This window comes from Caloenas nicobarica, chromosome 14 (assembly GCF_036013445.1).
Source record: "Caloenas nicobarica isolate bCalNic1 chromosome 14, bCalNic1.hap1, whole genome shotgun sequence".
In the NCBI taxonomy this organism is placed as follows: Eukaryota; Metazoa; Chordata; class Aves; order Columbiformes; family Columbidae; genus Caloenas; species Caloenas nicobarica.
This window is the reverse complement of record NC_088258.1, coordinates 10805828-10826711: the sequence shown is the minus strand read 5'-3', so window position 1 is coordinate 10826711 and position 20884 is coordinate 10805828. Positions and strand designations below refer to the sequence as shown.

At 41.8% G+C, this 20884-nt stretch overlaps 1 protein-coding gene across 4 annotated transcripts in view; it reads right to left on the bottom strand.

Annotated features, from left to right (window-relative positions):
• Positions 1-1302: 1302 nt before the first annotated feature.
• Positions 1303-20884, bottom strand: part of CREBBP (CREB binding protein) — a 95244-nt gene continuing 75662 nt past the window's right edge. For all 4 annotated transcript variants that reach the window (XM_065644507.1, XM_065644511.1, XM_065644508.1 and 1 more), the window contains 11 exons: positions 20614-20670; positions 19271-19348; positions 18716-18783; positions 14522-14672; positions 13542-13688; positions 12994-13107; positions 12390-12555; positions 10816-10983; positions 7912-8073; positions 7365-7646; positions 1303-5744 (listed from right to left, as the gene is read on the bottom strand). In XM_065644507.1, the coding sequence (XP_065500579.1) occupies positions 3570-5744; positions 7365-7646; positions 7912-8073; positions 10816-10983; positions 12390-12555; positions 12994-13107; positions 13542-13688; positions 14522-14672; positions 18716-18783; positions 19271-19348; positions 20614-20670 (3568 nt within the window). In that variant the 3' untranslated portion in view covers positions 1303-3569. The remainder of the gene's footprint in view (positions 5745-7364; positions 7647-7911; positions 8074-10815; positions 10984-12389; positions 12556-12993; positions 13108-13541; positions 13689-14521; positions 14673-18715; positions 18784-19270; positions 19349-20613; positions 20671-20884) is intronic.

Genomic DNA, 20884 nt, shown 5'->3' with positions numbered 1-20884 from the left:
TCGCTGCCCTGGCAGTGCATTGGGGGTGAGACATCATCCCATTCCGCATTTCAGGTTCTGAGCCGTGGAGAAGCGCGGGGAAGGACAGATGGACGCCACACAGCAACCTGTGTGTTCTGCCGTGCTCCCCCAGCTACTGCCTCCACAGTGGCTCGATCTTTGCCGCATTGAGAAAACCACGGGTTGGGATTTGCTTTGGAAGCAGCACCCGGTACACACCTGGTCACCTTTGTAAGGCATTAACTGCTTTCCCTTAGACCGTACCCTGCCATTGACTTGAAGGAACGTTATGCTACTACAGCTGTGGACACGACCACATCTGGCTTCACACTGACTGACAAGGTTACTGTCCCCAGCTTTTTGGGACCTGCAGCACCCCTGGCAAGAGGGCTCATCTTCCTCGGTGCACCGCTGCGGTGAGCCTCTCTTTGCTCTGATGCACCCGGCTGGCAGAGCAGAGCGGGGAGTGCTTACAGCAGGGCTGTGGGCAGCGAAGAACAGCCAAGAACATCGAGCATCAGCTGGTGTGTCTGCAGCACGGAGAAACACACCACAGCCTGCTGCGGTAGCAGAAGTCAGGATAGCCAGCAGTAGAGCGTGCTGGGCAGCTGAAGAAAAGCAGAGAACCAAGTTGTTGCAGCTCAATGTTGATATTTCAGCACCTTCTTCCCCTCCAGAATTCAGTAAGGGGGGAGGTCTCAGCCACTCCTTCTGGTGGTAAAAAAACCTGCACCAATCTCCAGTACATTCTTGCCTTTAAATCCTTGTGTTTCTAGGATGCCGTACCTGAGACATCAGATGCCCGTCCAGTCTTCAGGTGCACCGAATTTCCCATCAATGCTCAATGAGACTAGAGTGAAGCCCCCCCGGCCACAAGGGCTGCACACCAAGCCCAGCCGCTCTGCACGTTCAACTTCAGCTTTGCGCTTCCCTTCTCCCCCTAGTAAAACACCTGCTGGGATCATCAGATCTAAATCTATCCCTTGCTCTGTACTCTCCACATACTTCAGGTTGTGCTTAGAAATATGTCGGTATTTGCTTCCCATCACGTTTTCCTTCCGCTCTTCCCCATGAGCGGGAACCCAAGCAAGCTGCAGCCTGAGAGCTGCACTACCTCTGCGCTCCCACCATGACCCGGCTCACCCAAATCCAGGAGCAGTGCTGATGTTTTTAGAACGGGCACTAATTAAAGGTATTAGCGAGACTGAGTGCCGTTATCCTGATCCTGGGTGTCGGCTTCGCTGATCCTAGTGGGCACCAGCCAAGCGGAACCATCCTTCAATCCAAGCAGTTTTACCAGCTTTTATTAGAAACACCAGCACATTTCAAGTTTCCTCTTTTTGATCACAAATATAGTATTTTCCCTCTTTTTAAGTACACAGCATGAGACACAGCATCAGGGCTTTCCATCTTTTTTTTTTTTTTTTTTTACAGCAATTTCTTTTGGACAAGCTTTGGGTTAGTGTTCGCTGACCTCACCCAAGCCCCAAATTTTGACATCTTGAATTGCTGAAGACAATTGCATGGGCAGATGAATCCAATGGTGGTGAAAAAAGATACAATAGTTAAAAGTTTGCAAGAAAAGTTTAAGCAGAGACCCTTTACAGTTAAAAAAGAATGAAGTAGCACCGCAGTGCACTACTGTTTTTCACAGTATGGGGATAAAAATTGAGATATATATCATTTGCTCTTCTCCCCCGTCGTCCCCCAACACGGTTCCTATAAAAACATTAAGGCTGGAGGAAGCTCTGACTTCACACGAAAATCCAAGTGTGGCCGGCGCTCCCCGCCGAGGCGGCAGCAGCGGCTGGGAGGATAAACCTTGCTGGATTTGCTGCTAATCCCATGCCAGTCGCACATAATCGAGAAGCCTCAAGGCCTGAGTGATGGTGTTTTAGGCCAGTCGTGGTTTTAGCTCACACCTACGCTGGGAAAGTTTCCCTGGACTTTCTAACTCCAAGAAAGTCATTCATTTGGGGGGAGGAGGGGCAAGAATCCCAGGAACATGAGGGCATGGTGACAGGATATTAAAGGGAACATGTACATGATTTGTTATTTTTTATTCCACAGAAAACCCTCAAATCTAGACTCAGAGTTAACAGCAGAAAAATAGTGTTAAAGTCAATAGGTTCTTATTTACTGTAGACTAAATAAATTAGCCTAGAATTAACTCAATACTCTCTATTTTCCTTTCATCGGTGATCCTTCTCTAAATTAATGCAGTTTTTTAAAAAGCAACGGCCATTAATAATTTATTCCAGTTAACCCTTATGGCTGGACACCTGCAAATATTCCATGTATGGGAACTACTCCCCTCTCCTCTCCCTCCCCAAAGAGGAAACAATCACTACAGGGTGTTGTAAAACAGACATGCTACCTACAATACTCCATGGATCGTGCCACTCCTCGCCATGCCTCTGGCTGCTCCGTGTAATGAGTGAATATTCATAGCCATGTCTTACAAAGAACATGATCCAAAAATATATAAATAAATAAAAACCTTAAACATTCTTACATGGATTTTAAAGAACAGAATACATGTTAAAAACTTCAGTAATTTATATCAATTTTAAGCAATACTTTATATACAATGGAAAAAAGACATGCATAGTCCAAATACAATGTTGAAAACAGCATTTTCATAACAAAAAACCCAAACACGAAGTGTTAATACCATGTACATGAATTCAAGAAGGACCACCCTTTTTGTCTGTTGCACACAGTTTATTTAACAATATGATATTATAAGTAAGAAATGAGTTTGTTTTTTGTTTTTACCATTCTATACAGTGATTGAATCCTCTTGGATTTTCTTATTTATAGTAATTATAACGCTTGCATGATTTACACTAGAATTGCTTTTCTTCATTTCAAGTTTCACACAGAAGAAAGAAAGAAAAGAATGCTTCTTCTCTATTCAAATCAGCACGGTCTAAGAGTGATCATCCCTATTTTCATCTAAAACCAGTTTTATCAGAGAAACAAAGCAACAATTTCTACATCTGCAAGACAAGGATTTTGGCATTGGCCAACGTGTGTTTTTGTGTGCAAGAGTCTCTTCCTATCTTTCCAGGGGTAATACTTCAAACGCCTGAAGAGTTCACTATAGAAAAAAAAAAAATCTTCCCGCAACGTGTCAAAGTTACCAGGATACATTATAATGTTGCATTATTTCAGGAAACAGTTTCTGAATATTATTTTTTCTTCTTTTAAACGCAAATGTTTAAAGTCTTGAAAATACAAATAAAAAATATGAATATAATGAACTTGTTTTCCCCCATTAAAAAAAAGTATGAGTCAACAGCAACAAAAAAATAAAAACCAAAAAAACCCACAAAAGAGACCAGATATTTTAACCGTCTGGCTTTAACAAAAAAATATATTCTTTGTATTGTTTTTTTCTTTTTTTCTTTTTTTTTTCTTTTTTTTAAACAGCAATTCATTCTTCCACATGTAGGAAGCAGCAGTTCCATCTAGGATTCAAAACAACCCAGATGTCTGAATTTTCAGTACAAAATGTCCAAGAACACGAAAGGAAAAAAAAAAAAAAAAGTGATGCTCCCATAATGCTACAAACCCTCCACAAATTTTTCTAGTGTGTCCCCGGTGGTGTCACCGACCAGAGACAATTCGTTAGACAACGCACTCCTGTTGGGGGTGTTTAGTTGTGGAAGCATTGCACTCTGCTCGGGGTTGCCCAAGTGTCCCTGATCCATGGAGCTACTAGCCATAGTAACTGCGAGTCCCGGGTGGGGGGAACCAGTCTGGGGAGAGACGTGGTGAGGTGACGGCTGGGGCTGTATCCTGGGTGACGGGCTGGAATGTGGCGGCTGGGACTGGGGACGGGGAGACTGAACGGGTGCTGGGGACCGCACCTGGTTGCTGAGGGAGGTGGTGATCTGCTGGCCAGGGAGATGAGACGCCGGCGCTTGTCCTGAGAGCATGTGCTGCTGCGGGCTCATGGAGTTGGGCTGCCCGGGGGACCCTATCTGCTGCTTCATCTGCTGCTGCTGCAGGATGCGCTGCTGCAGTGCTTGCTGGATGTTGGGGGTGCCGTCCGCCCCCATGCCGGGCTGGCCCATCTGGTTCAGCTGTCCCATCTGAGCCATCTGTCCCATGGAGCCGCCCTGTATCGAGAGATGCTGCTGCATCCGCTGCTGCTGTATGGCTTGAGGGTAACCTCCCGGTCCCTGGGGCTGCTGGAACTGGTTGTGTCCTGCCATCCCTCCTGCCATGCCAGCCCCTCCTTGCTGCTGCTGCTGCTGTTGCTGCTGCTGCTGCAGTAGTTGCCGCCTCAGGATTTCTCTGTACTGCGGACTCATGTTTGCCATGCTAGGGTTGTGGCTGGGGTTCATGATGTTTATCGCTTGTCCCTGGGGATTCATAGCTCCTATCCCTTGCTGCTGGGGAGGAACGCTCGGTCTTTGCACTCCGGCTTGCATTGCGTTCATGTTCTGCAATCCTGCTTGAGCGTGCATGCCCGGCTGTTGCATTCCGGTCTGCGGCTGCTGCATCCCAGGCTGGGGCTGTATGCCTGCTTGCGGCTGCATCCCAGGCTGGTTAGCCACGTATTTGGCTGTTCTTTGCTTTATAAAAGCTGCCATAAGCTGAGGGTTGGATTTAAGGATATTAAGAACCTGCTGTTGCTGCTGCGGAGAACTCGGTGATTTCAAGGTCCTCAGTAAGTCCTGAAGTGCATTCGGGGGGATGCTCCGTGGCGGCTGCTGCACACCCTGCATCCTCGGCCCAGCCACAGCTTGTGGCGTTGCCATTGGCATCACCGGTCTTGCCATTCCTGGCTGCATTGGTTGCTGCTGCGGCATCGGAGGGGACTGCCACTGTCCAGGCTGCATGTTGGACATCACTGGACCGCTGACAGGGTTGGGCCGGGGTACATTCATGCTGACTTGCTGCATCTGGTTCACTGAACCCACTGTTGGGTTTACTAGTCCTGGGCGACCAGGAGGCAAACCATTGTTAATGTTGTTAACCCTGTAGAGCTGCTGCTGCTGCTGGGCAGCTTCTCTCTCGATCTGCCGAGCCGCTTCCACTGCGGCCGGGGGAGGCTGAGCCGGAGGTGGAGGTGCAGAAACCGGGTTTGCAGGTTTTCCTGTTGAAACAGTAGTAGGGGGCTGAGTTCTTGACACAGTGGGAAAGCCAGCCGGTGACATACTTACAGGGGAAGGCTGGGGCTGGGGAGGAGGCTGTGGTGTTTGTGGTGTACTTGGCTGCTGCGTAGGGGTACCAGGCGTTGCTGAGGTAGGAGAAGGCAAACTTTGCTGAGGCACGTTTCGGGTGTTCATGGTAGCCATCCTTCTGCGCATGAGCTGAGCCTGCTGCAGGCGATGCTGGATCTGCTGCTGTCGAAGCTTGTGTTTGATATTGAGACAGAATGGCACGGGGCATTTGTTCTCTTGGCAGTGTTTGGCATGGTAGCAGCAAAGAGCTATGAGCTGTTTGCACACTGGACAGCCACCGTTGGTCTTGCGCTTGCAGCCCTTGGTGTGCTGGACAACCCGTTTCATCTTCTGGCAGGATGGCAATGAGCAGTTTGCATTGCGGCACTGACAGGCGTGGACAAGGGACTGAATGCAGCGCTGGATGCTCAGTCGTCGCGACTCCTGGGGGCTCTTTGACTGTTGCTCTCCTTGGCTGTTGCTCTCATCATCCAGACCCAGGCCCCACTTAACCATCTTGTGGTCATGGCTCTTAGTGTTGTAGCAGTTAATGCAGAGGTCATAGTCCTGAAAGCAAAGAAAACCCATAGTTCAGTTGTCTACAGAGCACTAACTAAAGCGGCAGAAACAGAAGAGTGGTTTTAGGTGAGCAATATGAGCTTGGTGTGGAAGCACACGGTAGGTTTCAGTAGGTACAAATACACAGCAGAACAGACGCAGGACAACAGCCACATGCTGTGAACAGCGGCTGGTTGAGAAGCAGCTGCACAAGTTACGGAGTCACCGTGACAGTGAGGGTTAGGCAGCTGAGGGCAGAGGCCACATGAGCTGCTCCAAAGCCATCAGGAGTCTTGGCTGCTGCAGGTAACAATGCCAACAGGGGCAGTTGCTGGGTCTTCATTTTATTACATTAAAATACCTTGCAGGGTTTCTTTGTTTTTCCCTTTTGATGAAAGAACTGCTTACTTTTCTTTGATGTCTACCGGGGTACTTACAGAAGGAGGGCTAAAACCTCCAACCAGTAAGACAAACCTACTGTCACTGCTTAAAAATAGGGTTTGCCTCTCCATTTAGCTATTCTTAGTGTAATTACTGGCCAATAACTGCTACCGTGAAATACATATTTTTAAATCTCTAACATGACCCTCAGATTGAGTGCAAGTTTCATGCTAAGACAGACGCTGATCTGAAAACCTTCTCAAACACCCATTTTCACTCTCCTGTCCCTTTTTGCTGCAAGAAGAGCACTCCCTTAATACAGAAGTACCCAGAAGAAACCTGAAGGCCATACCTCCTTCCACCACTTAATTTCTCTAGTGTGTACAATCCATTTCCTCCAGTCTTGCCTCAAGAAGCCCTGTTCAATACTTTCCTCGGAGGGATTAATTAAGACTCTTTCACCACAGACCTGGCAATAACTTGCAGTGTAAAAACTAGGCTGCGCTTATTCACAATTTTTGTTGGCTCAGCTGCAGCCAGAGGTCATCCCAAGCCCTGCAGAGGCTGCCTTCTCAAGTCCACCTGTGTAACTCCATGCCTAATTGCTCTCTAACACAGTTCACTGGAAGTGATCTATGCTGTAAAAGGGCTAGTCATTAAAAGCATCAAGCCAGGTTAGGAAGCAATTACTTGGGCTGACCTGAAGGGCAGGCAACCTCTAACGCTGGGCCGAACAGACAACGATGAAGAGCTGGGGCAGCCTCCTCGCCCAGCTGTGCGGCAGCCTGGACACACACCCAGCTGCGCTCCTTACAACATGAAGTACCACGTACAAAGTGGAACAAAAGCCACCTTGCAGAAAGGCACAGCAGCTCCTCTCGGGGACACCATTTTAAGTGGATGAGCTAGTGTCTTGTGGATTCAGACTAGACTGACACAGTCACATCTTACCATCCAATCCTAAAGTTCTTTAAAATTCAGTTAAAAGTTTGTCCACACAGAGGAGCCCTGGTGGAATAACTGAGGCAGCAGTAGCCATTCCAGAGTACTAGCATTTTCATATTGAGAGGTTAAGGGTACTTATTCTAGAAGAGGTACCTCACCATGGCAGTCACCTTCCCTTAAGGCTTAGTGGCCCTTTTATCAGGATAGGCTTATTTTGGAGAAGCTTTTGCAATATCTGCCCAGAAAACCTAAGCTTGACTGTAGGGCAAGAGAGAACAGAAGTCTCTGGTGACATACACCTACCTCACAGACAGTGCAATGCCACCTTGTTTCCACATGATGTTTGCACTCATTGCACGTATAGACAAAGCGATCCTGCCCTTGAGTGTGCAGTTCCACCAGCATGCAGAGCGTGGACCACTTGGATCGACGCAGCGAGGAGAACTCCCAGTGCTTATCTCTGGCTAAGGTGAGGAAGGCATCTCGCCCATCCATCAAATCACAGCTAAGTAATGGATCAGGGTCCACGATGGGAGGCAGAGTGTTAATTACAGGCCCAGCATGTAAATGAATCACAAAAAAGACCTGCAGATAAACGAGGAAAAAAAAAAAATCAATGACGTTATATAATCTTGTCGGAAAAAGCTCATGTTCTGCTGCAGTAACAGCGTGCTACACATGTTATCTAATTAACTTAGTTTAGACTAATTTCCAATATGTTGTTACACAACAGAAGAAGTTCTAGTGCAATCCCAAGCTTTACTTCTCCTGATTTTTCAGTTCTGACTATCATCATGCCCAGATTTACAGGAATAAAATCCTCTCTTTACGCAGCCTATTTTGACAGTACCTCTTTATGCTTCTCCATAGTGGCATACAGCTTCTGAGACAGATCATTGGACACATTTGGCATGCTGGGTTTCTTCTTGTTAGCTCTGCTGATGCTACTCTTATTCTTGTTGGTTTTTTTGTTGTTCTTTTTCTTGGCGTTTTTGCTGTCGCCCTGGCTTCCCTGCAACAAATGCATAGGAAAGATGTTACACTTTATAGAGCTCTCTCCCATTCACCATAGCTGAAAGTGGAACACTTCTGTTGTCAATAATAGAACTTTGTTCCAATGCCTGCAAATCAGTCATCCTGTGTTAAATATATCCTACCTTCCAGGAAAAATCAAAAAGCAAACTGGCAAGCAAACAAATTCAAATGCTGTTTAAAACCAGATATATAAAGTACATATATACATTAAATAATTTGTATCTTACACTTATTTTTTTCCTTCGCAAACACTGTACCTTCAGCTTCCACTGCTCACTCTACAACATCTTATACATATTTGATGATAAAATGAGTTACAAACAAAATGGACTTCAAAAAATTCCAGAAGTGCAGTATTTTGCTTTGTTGTGCATTTGGTGTTTCACATACTTGTTTGAGCTTTGATCTGATGTTTTGGTGGTTTTGTTGTTGCTTTTTTTGAAGAAATTTTGGGCTAGTACACAAATAAGAACATACAGGATTTGAAACTAACAAAATACATTATTCTCCATCCTGAAGACTTACTGCTGCATATGCAACTTCAAAAAAATCCCCAAAACCTTCACTTGTGTCTAAGTTACAACAACGCAGACCACAGTGACCATATGCTGAATACTAGATGTAAGTAAAGAAGAGTAAAAAATAGCAGATGATGCTATTTACATGACCTGTGAAAGCAGAAATAACTTTTAGTCTTCTCATGTCCTTGAAAAATAAACCCCCCAGCCCTTTGCAGGGAGCTCAGCACTCAAGAAAAATCCCTGCTCTAACTGCTAGAATGTTGGTTATCATAATATTAAAAATAAGCAACTGAAATACTCTGATATATATATACACACACACAAGAAAGTTTCACGAACACTCTGTACAAGCAAACAGAGGGTTTATCCGCAAGCGTATTTATTTAAAGAAAACAAAAATATTCCAACTGAAGAAAACAATTCTATATTTAGATTGTTGCCATCGCTCCATTCCATTAATTAGGCTTAGATAGGAATTCCTGTCCAATCTTAGTTTTTCTGCAACTAATTTTATTGACTTTTCGACCAATCCTGTTTGGAAATTAGAACTATACTATTTTATGGGAAACCACACAGAGCTCTAAGTCATCTAAAGGTATTCAGAAATGAGCTATTGTATGTTCCCATCTTGAGAACTTTCCCCCAAATTTTCTACCCCTGATGGAATTAGGGCATGTCCTCCTTTGCCTGTGCATTCTAGAGCATCAACATTTTAAAATTTAAACACCAAAAGGAAGACTAGATTGAAACTCAGCTGACAGTGTAAGTCTAAGTTTTCTTTCTACTCCACCTTTAAGAAGTCTATATTGGGTGAATTGTACAAAGCTATTCCAAAATATTTTACGAAGTTGTAAGGTTGTTTTTGTGCTACTTCATTTTGATAGCATTTAACGGATTCAGCCAGATTTGCCACAGATGCTGACAGAACAGTTACCCAGTGAACTCGGTCCCTTCGGAACCTTTGCCACAAACTTCTGAATATTTACCACCTCTTTAGAGTCTCTTCTAACTAACACTCACAGCACATGTTGACTTTTAAGAAGCTCTGTTTCCACACATAAAAAGTTTAGGACTGTTTAAGAAAAGATAGACAGATTCTCTACCATCTTAACACAGGGCAAATTGCAAAGATTCATCAAGTGCTTCTGCAAGTGGAGACCCCATTGCTGCGCACAGTTTCCTCCACAAAGTGACACACCTTTGGCTGACTGCACTGGGGAAGTTCTCATGCTTTTAATTTCACTTCTTTTCTGAGCCAAGTGGCAAAGGCCGGACTGTTATGTTTTTTGTTGCATTCTTGGATGACAACTTCAGCAACTTGGATGCAGATTTTGTTTCCCCAACTACCCCAAGCAACATCAATGGCATCAAGTGGGAGGATAAGGAGGTTAACAGCCAAGGCTGCATCTTCTCACTTCAGGGGGATAACATGGATGAGTTTCGCGGTTACCTGTTCTGGGCTTTCTAAAACATCTTTTTTCCCGCCCCCCTCTTAGATGTAGAGGTTTACATGGGTGTTTTCACTGGAAGGGCGTGCAAATCACAAGTAAAAGGGACAGTATAAAAGTGTTAAGACCATTTGGATACAGATACAATCAAGACAGAAATAAAAATCAATAATGAAATTCTGGCCAGGACCCTGAGAAAGTACTTTTTTTTGGTTTTGAAGTATACAAAGAGAATGCTGGTGAAGGAACACCACCATCAGGATCAACACTTCACATCAATGCAAAGCTTGCAATAAACTTCTAAATTTCAGCTCCCTACTGTTGCAAATGACTACAAGTACTTTTGCTTAACAGCAAAATATAATTCAACTCTGAAAAATACAGCATCTTTCAAAATGCCAATACTAAAGGTGATTTGCAAAGGTGTGAAGCAGAAGCTCAGTCAAATGACTGCAAACAAATGTAGCCGTCATGATGCAATCCGAAAGTAACTTAACACATTTCTCTGAGAACAGAGGTGCTGAACTGACGTCAAATGGCTTGTTACTGTTTTTAACAGAATCTGAAGCCATCAGTACATTGGTTATCCAAGAAGAAAACCAGAAATGTAGCTAAAGAGAACTCTGATTTAACATCTGATGTGAACAACCTTCTTTTCGAGTTTACTGGATGTGAACTCTCTAGTTTATTAAAGTGTTAATTGTCAGTTTTGTGAGCCAGAAGCAAATATAGCATATAAAGTTAACTCACCTCTGTTGTTTCACTAGCTGCAGTACTTTCTTCCTTCTTCCTTTCCTCCTCCTCCTGCTCCAACTCCTTAATGCTTTCTTCCAGCACATTGGGCCAGAAATCACCTTCAAAGTAAGGCAGCTCCTTGGCACTTGTCAGCCTGTCCTCAGTTGCTTGTTTGAAGATGTCCTGTTGAGCGTTTCACACAATACCAAGAATAAAGAAACAAAGACCAGTTAGGATAGAGAGGAGAACCAGAAAGACGATCCAGGGCTGCCCTGAACAGCTGTGCCTCGCTCCCAGCAGGCCTCCTTTACTGGGTGCAGTTCAACAACTGGCCTGGCAATACCGATAACACCCCACTCCCTTTCATCTTGCAAAGACAGCTGCCGAGGCTCTCCTGAGCCTCCATCATGCCACCGGCTCGTGCTCCTGACATGATGGGAGTCACTAAGATATCCCTGGAATGGAATGGAATAACAGACCTCTCCCTGGTAACTATGCCAACTCCAAGTGAAGCCTACAGCACTCCGCTCGTCCTGCGCTGCTCCTGGACAAGGGCAGGAACTGTTCTAGTCACAGCATGTGTGTCACATCCAGCCCTTTCCCTTACAAATTTGGAAGTGCGTAAGCACTTCGATGCACGTGTGTGAGCTGTGCATATGTGCAATAAGCCTGATAACCCCAGAAGAATCGCTGAATGCACCGGCCAACTATTACACACAGGAACATCAAGTAATGCCTGGTTGTGGCAGGGGACTGTGTGCAGGCTGCACCCTTCGCTGACTGCTGGCTGCAGCTCTGGGGACTCCCTGGCTAGAAAGGCCAGGGACCACTGAGAGAAACAGGTATTCTGACAAGGAACAGGTATTTTACACAGCTGTTCTGGTTGGTTTTTTTTAAGTGCACTGTGTTTAACAAGCCCATACCAGACTAGCCGAGATTTTCTTCAGCTTCATTTCAAGACCACCTTACTAGGAGAGAGACAGATTTTCTAGCTCTTTGCAACACCGCATCAGATGACACAGTTTGCTACACGCTGTTCTGTTCCACACATGTAGTAACTGTCACTTGCAACCAAAACAGCAATTTTTTCCATCACTGTGACTACCACTAAGAAATTCTTGTAAATTTTTGCATGCAAAGAATGGCAAATGCTACCTCTGCAATCTTTTAACTTATTTCCTTGGATACATGTGTGATATTCTCCAATTATGAAAATCGCCCTTTTTCTCTTCAAGTGAAGAAGCTGTTTTATAAGCAGGTTTTTTGATTTCACACTAATGGGATCCAGCATTCCACCAGATCCTCCACAATCACCAGAAGCAAGCAACTTCTATAAACCTTAGCAAGCTACATACTTCCTTGCCTACAAGACAGCAGTGAAAGATGGGTATGCTTGTCTTTAGGCAGAAATCAATCCTAAGGGACTTTCTGAAAGGCAGAGCCTCCAGAAAATCTGAGATGATGAACACACTAGCTGAGAATAAAACCCCTTGTACAACACAACCAGTTTCACTTCTTATGTAATGGTATTAGCTACCTTCAAATGAAAAGCCCATAAAAATTAATTCAGGAAGTAAACAGCAGCAAACCTTGTAGTCATGAATGATTCTCTCAGCAAATGCCTTGTCCAGCATCTTCTTATACCACTCTTGCAAACGCTTGGGTTTGGGTATTTTCTGATCAGGTGGATGGCAATGAAAAATATAGTCATCTCCTTCGCTTGGGGGACAGGCCCAGATGTGTCCTGTCACATACCTGTGTTTCACACACAAGAAAGAAAATCTTACCCATTTTGACTATCGCCTTAGAATTAACTCAGCCAAACTGAAATATAAATTCAGACCTCTGCCATTCTGTGCCCCCTCTTTCTTTCTTTATACAAAGATGCTGTAGCATTAATGTCTTTATACAAGAATAATAGTCCTGGATGCAATCATGAGACTTAAGCTTCAAGTGAGCCTCTGATAAAAAGATTGCTATGCTGCCAGTTTAGTTTAAGAATCCTAACAACAGAAAAATCACCTTAGTGATAAAATCCAAACTCCCTCTCCTGCAGGAGAGGCATGTGTTCCACATACCTCAGAGAGGGCAGAAGAAAAGAGAGACTATCCCAAGTGAAAAGCCACTTGGCATCCTGGATTAACAAAATACTAAGAAAAAAAAGATGTATTTCTTTACAAAGATCTCACTTACCCGAGTTTCTTCACGTACTCCAAATATCCAATGAGGATTTCATGATAAACTGCAGTTCGGAGACAACGGGGGCGGAAGAAATGAATACTATCTAGATATGATATGTACACACGTCTAGAGTAATGAGAGAAGAATGACAGAAAATCAGGTACAGCTGAACATCCATTTTGTCTACTGAGAACTGACTTTTATACTAGATACATATACAACCATACTGAACAAAGAAAAATTCATTACGTTATTTTAACGCATCTTTAAGCATCTTAACACGGTATAAAAAGTTCTCAAAAGCAAAAGATGGGTATCATTTTTTTAGACAGGAAGAATATACATCAAGATGCAAAGTTAAATACAGAATACAAAAAAGTAATATTTTTGTTCTGATATTTGTTTCCCCCTTCAAAGTCATCTGAAGTCATACGGTAGGACTTATTTGTGCCACAGAACTGAAACACATCTCCTAATCTTCTGTATTTGAGAGTAATTGTCCAGTGACCATAGCAAGATGTTCTCTGTGCATGCACCACAGTACAGAAATGAAAGAGTACCTTGTATTTGGAGGGGGGCAGTCCGAGCCGTACTCCTGTACGTGCATGCCAAAGAAGCAAACATCTACTCCGTCTATCTCCTCAAATGCAAACAGGGCTTTGGTACGGTAAGGGAAAGATTCTGACATCTCACCAGAATCCACGAATCTGAAGGGAAGGGTGTTAGAAAGGAACAGGAAAAGCAAACAAACGAACACAAAAAGCCAGTTATTAAACCAGTGTCCTACCAGAATGAGGAAATTATTTCCAACCTTATTTTTAACTCATTAGAAACATTTCTGCAGAAGTTAAATGGGGTCAAATCAGAGCTGTATTAAAACAGGGAGTCCTGTTACTGTAAAACTCATGGAAAGACAGTTTCCATATAGTTAACATACGACTGAACAGGCAAGCATTGAGGACAAGAGCATCCTCAGAAACCACGAGCCTTTAAATATGTTGCAGAGTGGAAAATCTGATGCATGATGATGAAGTGATGTCACATAAACAGTTGTCATGAATTAAAGCCAAAATGCTTCATAGAATAAACCTTTTAAGCTTTTCATTTATGATGAAGCAAATTAAAAATAACTTTTGAAAGCTAAAGTATTTATAAAACCACAATAAAATGAAGGAACAGAACCTCAGCAATCATTCCAAACTAAACTATGAGTTCTGTAATGCTAACCAAAATGTGGTCAAGACTCTCAAGATTTAGTAATATTATACAAAGTCACAGTATTATAACCAAAACCAGGATGTCCCCACTACCCAAACAGTCAAAATACAATTGTCGTCTCCGAGTTCATTTATTGCATACTGCTTTTTTTACATTTCATAATCTTACTCATGCTGAAATTTCAAAAATGTGCAAAGGGGTCAAGGTGCAAATTGGCACAGTTTTGCAATACGTATGCAGAGAGACTTCAAAATAAAAAAAAATAAAATTTAAAAAAAAAAAAAAAATCAAGATTGCATTTATTGTAATTAGTAGAACTAACCTGGATTTCATTCCTGGTTTAACTTCTACTGTCTTATCTGAACTTGCTACTACTCTGACAAAGACCTCTCCAGCTTCAGGATGATTCTGTCGCCGCAAAAATTTGTTTACTCTGTCTTCCAAATGGTTTCCTAAACGCGTAGTCTGCAGCCCTAGAAATGAAGGGGGAGAACGCGAAAATACAAACGTTAATACTGGAGAAATCACTGTTAAATTCAGGGTGTTACCATGCTCGTAAAGTCTTTCAGCTTGCTTCTCAGTATAGAATCAGGCTTTTTTCCCTTTGTTTTACCTCTGTGTAAAAAATTGATGTTTTTATTTACGCAGCCAAAATTCGAAAACCAAAACCATGTACATTTTTACTCAGCCCTTAAATGTTCACACCCAATTGTGGAAGCTAAAACCACTATAGTGGGAAAATTACTAAGTGACCTAACAAAGGCAGCTTTACATAGCATTTTAAAATTTGCAGGCTTATTTTATGAACACTGCAAATGTTTTCTCCTAACAAAAACACTATCTGGCTGTTTGACAGAGATGACATCATTTTATAGATCTGGCTCAATGCCACACCTTTTCAAGCAAAGCAAAGCAAATCAACAGAAATGAAAGCCTTTTGACTTCAATGGAGATTTCATTGCTTTTTCTTTTCAAGAGAGCTTTTAGATTGCACACTTACAGTAATCTGCACATAAAGCTTAAATAGTTCTTGCACAGCGATAGAGGTCTTTAAAAGTTCAAGTCCACGTATCGTCCAGATCCCCTCTCTTGGTCTTTACATTTACAACGAGCTTTTGCGGGAATAGCTGGTTTTGTAGTATTACAGGATGTGATGGTTTTCAAATAAATCCACAACAAATTGCAGAAATTAAGATGAAGATTTTGGTTTAAATTAAGAAAACAGAAGGAGCGCACTGTTTTGACTTTAAGATTTATGACTATTTATCTTATCCTGCTGTACTTATTTTACCAACTCTTATTTCCACTTCATTTTTATGGTCAATCTGCTACCTTTTCCAAAGTGATATTGCAATCTACAGATGTTCATTTTACTAAAATGCATTTAATTTGCAGCTCTCCAATGCTTACTTTTTCAGTTGTTATTTGGCTACTGACACAAGGCTGTTGTTGGTTCTTCCTCCTGACTACTGAGCCTGCATACAGAATGCTGCAGTGAAATATCTATACCAAAAATTATTTTCGGTTCCAATAATTGGGGGGCGGGGAAAGCCACTAAGGAAGATGTCACTTTCTAAAGGATTTATATACTTAGAATTCTATTTTACAATCAGCTTACACAAATTGTCAAACACGGCAATCTTGTTTTACATCTTTTACTCTGTCTCGTTGTCCAGTGAGATTCTGCGGTTATAGCAGCACAACACAGTCTAGATAGCATTTACCTGGGAGCCAGTAATTAAATGTAAAGGCAGGTTAAAGTAAAAATACACTATGCCCTTTACCAATTCCAATACACTGGCCCTTCTCAGTGTTTCCCAGCCCAATACAATATATTTGGCTTTCCATATATAATAGAAGGGGGTTGATTTTAAAGGAAATTCAAAGAATTTTAAAGAAAATTCATACATACTATCTGAAGAAATTATTTCATTTTACTGATTTCTCCAAAGACAAACAGGAAAAAAAGGAAATGGTTCTGTTTAGCTAATGACTTGGTCCATTTTTAGAAAGCCCTTTCAGTTAACTCTACTGTCTTGTTCTGTTTTCATTTTATCATTTTTCCAATGCTAAGCAACCAAAGGATATCTGCTTCCTTCCTTATGCTGCAATACATTGAGACTTGAAAAACAAAAGAGACCAGATAAGAAGATAAAAGAAATTGCCAGCATTAAGATTACTAGCACCATAAGGAAAGGATCTAAAAGCTGCATATTTTGATATATTAGAATATGCAAATTCTTTTAGAAAGCAACCAGATTTTGGTTCTTGGACATCTCTAACATATCTACTTCCAATAAAAGCTCAGGTCTCAATGAAAACTGCGGTGCAAACTTGAGAAAAGGCATCCAAACCAGCAACAACACAGAAGGCTTCCGGGTCACTCGAGTACAGAGTTTTTGTTGCAGTAGCAATGACCAGACATTTGTTACTGGATGAGTAATCGGACAGATAGGAACAAAGTCAGACTTCTGGCTCACTGCAACTTTTTGTCAGGAAACTTCTTTGCGCGATTTATTTGTCAGGATACCTTTTGCCTTTGAACATCTCTGCTTTAGCTACTGGTTAAAAGCAGTATTTGTAGATTTTAGTAGTAAGAAAAATACTTCAAAAGTTAGGAATTTCACAGCATAATCCAGCTGTATGCTGGTTTATAGGTTACATTTGGCATGTTATCAGTCACCTTGATGCAACTTACTTGTGATGTGGTCAGGATAACCAATTTTACTTAATATACATTAGGAATATGAATGTTACCATAACAGCTGAGCAATAGCTTCCAGCTGAGGGACATGCTATCTTGGTCATTACCAGTTGCGCCAGCATGCTTGAGAAAGTGCAGAAATACTGGTGGTAATTCAGTAAGTAAAGGTTTTTATGGGAAGGGAGGAGGAGAGGAAAGGAAACACGTTAATGTTTCCAACTTTCATTGCTCGGATTTGTTTTTAGGTCAGTAGTAAGACCAAGGTGTTCCAAGTTCTCTTGTGTTTCCACTAGAGAAGTGTTAAAGAAAACGGATCTCGAGAGCTGGGCCCACCAGTGGGTTACAGCTGGCAGCAGGGCCCATCATGGGAAAAAGAAAACAAGATGGCCAAACAGCAGGGAAAGGAGGACGAAAAGGAGATCAATGGAAAGGAAAGAAACACCATTATTTCCCTGTCCAGACCTCCAAAGAACAGAATGGTTACCTTGAACTAAATGGCTGGTTACTCAAACTTTAAGGAATGTCATAGAACAACTAGAGACATCCAGGAATTGCATACTTATTTAAGCTAATTTACATCAATATATGCTATAAAGTCAGCATACAACACAAATCTATTTTAAATGGTTATCTAAAACTACATTTTTGTTTCATCATTTTATTAATGTTCTCTTACAATCTTAATCTGTCTTTAATGAGACTAATTTTAATCTTTTTAACAATACTATCTTGCGTCAGGTTACTCCAGAGACCATTTTGAGTACTGAAACCTAATGTGTCTCATACATCATTATCATCTCCAAATTACCGCCCTTCAAATCTCTTATTATGCAATCCACCACACACTAAGTCATCAAGAAGTTATATTTAATGCAAAAGCACTCCTTTATTATTGTTATTTGGAAGATTCAGGCTTGCGAAGTCACAGTATGACAAGGTAACGTGCCCAGAACTTCCATGGACCAAAGAAGAACAAGTAATCAAGTGCACCTACAAGTCCTAGTTGTTCAAGTGTCTGAATCACCTTCTTGGTTTCTACACTCACTGTATTTTTCTACTTTATGCCACTGACACTGTGTTTCCAATGGCAGTCTCTACTGGTCCCCCCACTATTTCTATGAGTAAAAGTTAAATCGTGTTCTCTGCTGTTAAATGCATGCAAAGAACACCTGTATAAGGATTACTAAGGACACTGAGACAACTTGACCTGACAGTTTTTGGCACTTTCTTTAGTGCACATTTCAACGAAATTATGACAACAGTTAATTCCAAGAAAATCTAGACATGTAGTACAATTGGTTATTTATTCCAGCGGACGGTTCTTATACCACAGTCCACCCTAGAAGCAAAAAAAGCTCTTCAAATACATTAGTACTTGGCACCACCACGGTACACCTGAAATGCAGTACAACTTGTTACTACACGTTATTTGAAGGGCACAGAGGTGTCAGTAATTTACTACAGTTTCAACGCTACATGGAAACATGTCTAAATATAGCCAGTAAAGTGCACACAGCATTATGTTTCTCCCATTCTGTTCCCCCCACCTTTTTTTTTTTGCATCTTAGGAAAAAAAAAGGGGCATATATGTCAAATACCTCAAGCAGCATCAAGACTGACCACAAACACATGAAAAGCAGGTCTTTAGAATGTTAATTAAAATTCTGACAGCTACCAAAGTCTTGGGCTACACTACTGCCCATCTTGCTAATGTTCCCATACTGTCTATCATGACAAGAGCAAGGCACTATCAAAAAGTTATCAAGGGTGGCAGGGAGAAGATGAAGATAAAACAAAAAATACCAAACTCACTTTTAGCACTGAATTTGTTTTCTTTGCGTGTTCTACCAGTTTTCTTCAGACAATTATCACAGACAAACCTATTGAGAAAAAAAAATTGCCAAACACTTAGCATACACCCATTATTGGCTAGCTTAAGCCCAATGTTTGAACAACAATTTAAATGTCAAAGTACAATATATTTTTCTCTGGATTTGAACAGCTTGTATCTCTCCATTACTGAGGGACTTAAAACCTTTATAAGCCTGTTTAATTCTGCCAAGCAGTTACACCTGCATTTGTGTTCCGTAGTACACAAACGTACCTCCAACCAGCTTCCATTGTTTAGTGGTTAGAAAGAAACCACAGGAATCTGTGTACATGAACAAGTTGGTTTCATGCATATTTTCATCTGAATATACTGAAATGAGACCCCAAACACCAAAAAACGTATTTTACTTAGAAACTCTTTGTCCTTTTGTACTCAGTTCTTAAAAGGGAGTGACTGCATATTAAAAGACAGACATTCTTAATCATGTAAACGACGCTGGTCTTATACAAGGGGTAAAAAACTAACAAACATCTTACCCTGAAGGCCAGATAATATCATAATGTAATACACAAATCTGGTGCATCTTCCGACCACACTCTTTGCAGTCAACAAACCTGGGAAGAAAAAACAGCAGCCAATTACTTTTGTTGTTAGGTAAGTCATTTTTCAGAATTTGGCACAAAAGACAAGACTTTCCAACCCTCTGCTAAGAACTGCATCAACTTCAGCAAGCCCAATACATGTCAGTTTTAAAAAATACTCACTAGAATAGCTTCAAGTATACATCTATTGATTTTTGTGTGCGAATAATATGTATATTACAAAAACTATAACATGTACCAGTTTAAAAATGTGAAATGGGCTGTCACGAACAACCTTTTCTGGTTCTTTTCTATCCTTTTCTAAGCAGAGTTCTGAGTTTTCCCAGCTTCAGAGAATTCTGCTCAACAATACCTCCACAGATTTAATTTTCAATTGTTGCAACAACCACAAGCTGACTAAATGGTTGCTCAACTCACTGTAAATGTAAAAACTAGTCATTCGTGAATCACTGTGCCAAGGAAACATGTATTAGCTTGTCTTTGCCTGCATGGGTCTGCTGTAGTGGTCTTTTTTGAGGGTGTGTGTCCAAATAGTATGTCAAAATTTCCTTTTTTAATGGGAAAACTGTTACAGGTTTTCCCTTTCGAGACTGCAACATTGGTTAGGAAGTCAAATGCATCAGGGTGTATCTCAGCAGTCTACCTTTAAAGGTCTGGGGAAGTAGCTTTGTTTAGTATTTGCAAAGATAAGAAAAGGAATAAAAATGTATTACGTATCAAACTGCCAGAGAACAAAGCAGCAGTACGATGAAGACTTGTTCAGTTAGTTAAGGACAGTAGGAAAAGCAGCACAGCGCTACCAAAGAAAAGTTCAACTTGGCTTTTACCGAACTTCCTGAGGGCAGTGAATACAAGGGAGGACGATGGCTCTGCCACTGGGCTAAGCGCTCGGGTGAAGAATAAAACGTGCTTTAGAAGTCTGGCTAAACCAGGGGAGGAAAATGCAGAACTCCCCCACTGGCATTCAGGGCTTGGTATGACAGGCTCTGTACGACAGGGGCCACTTTCAGCCTCACAGAACACACCTCGGGAACTACCCACATTCTCAGAACTAGGAACTGCCATTAAAACAGGCTCACATTTTCCTCTTGGCTATCAGTGGCAGACATCAAGTTCGTATGTTGTGCTACGAACTCTAGAGGAGGATTCAGCAGTCTGTTTGGGCAGAGATGGGAGGAAAAGGAAGACTTTATTCACTGCCTCATTTCTGAAGTGCTGGCTAAAGGACAAGCGGAAGTGATGACATTATTTTAAGAAAACGACAGTCTGGTACTTACGGCTCTGGATCTAGTGTATCGTTTTTCTTCTTTTCAAACTGATCCTTAGAGATGGTTCTAGAGACAAAGAGTTAATACGAAAACTCAGTAGTACCTTTATAGCAAGAGGCTGAGAAAATATCATGCTTTTCTGAGTTGCAGCAAACGAACAAATCTTAAGCCAGAAAAAAGTATATCAGTATTTATTTTCTATTCAGAGAAAGCAATTCAGCTCATTTTATTTTGAGCTACAGAAAATATTTTTCTCATTTCACTTTCTGTGTAAATTAAA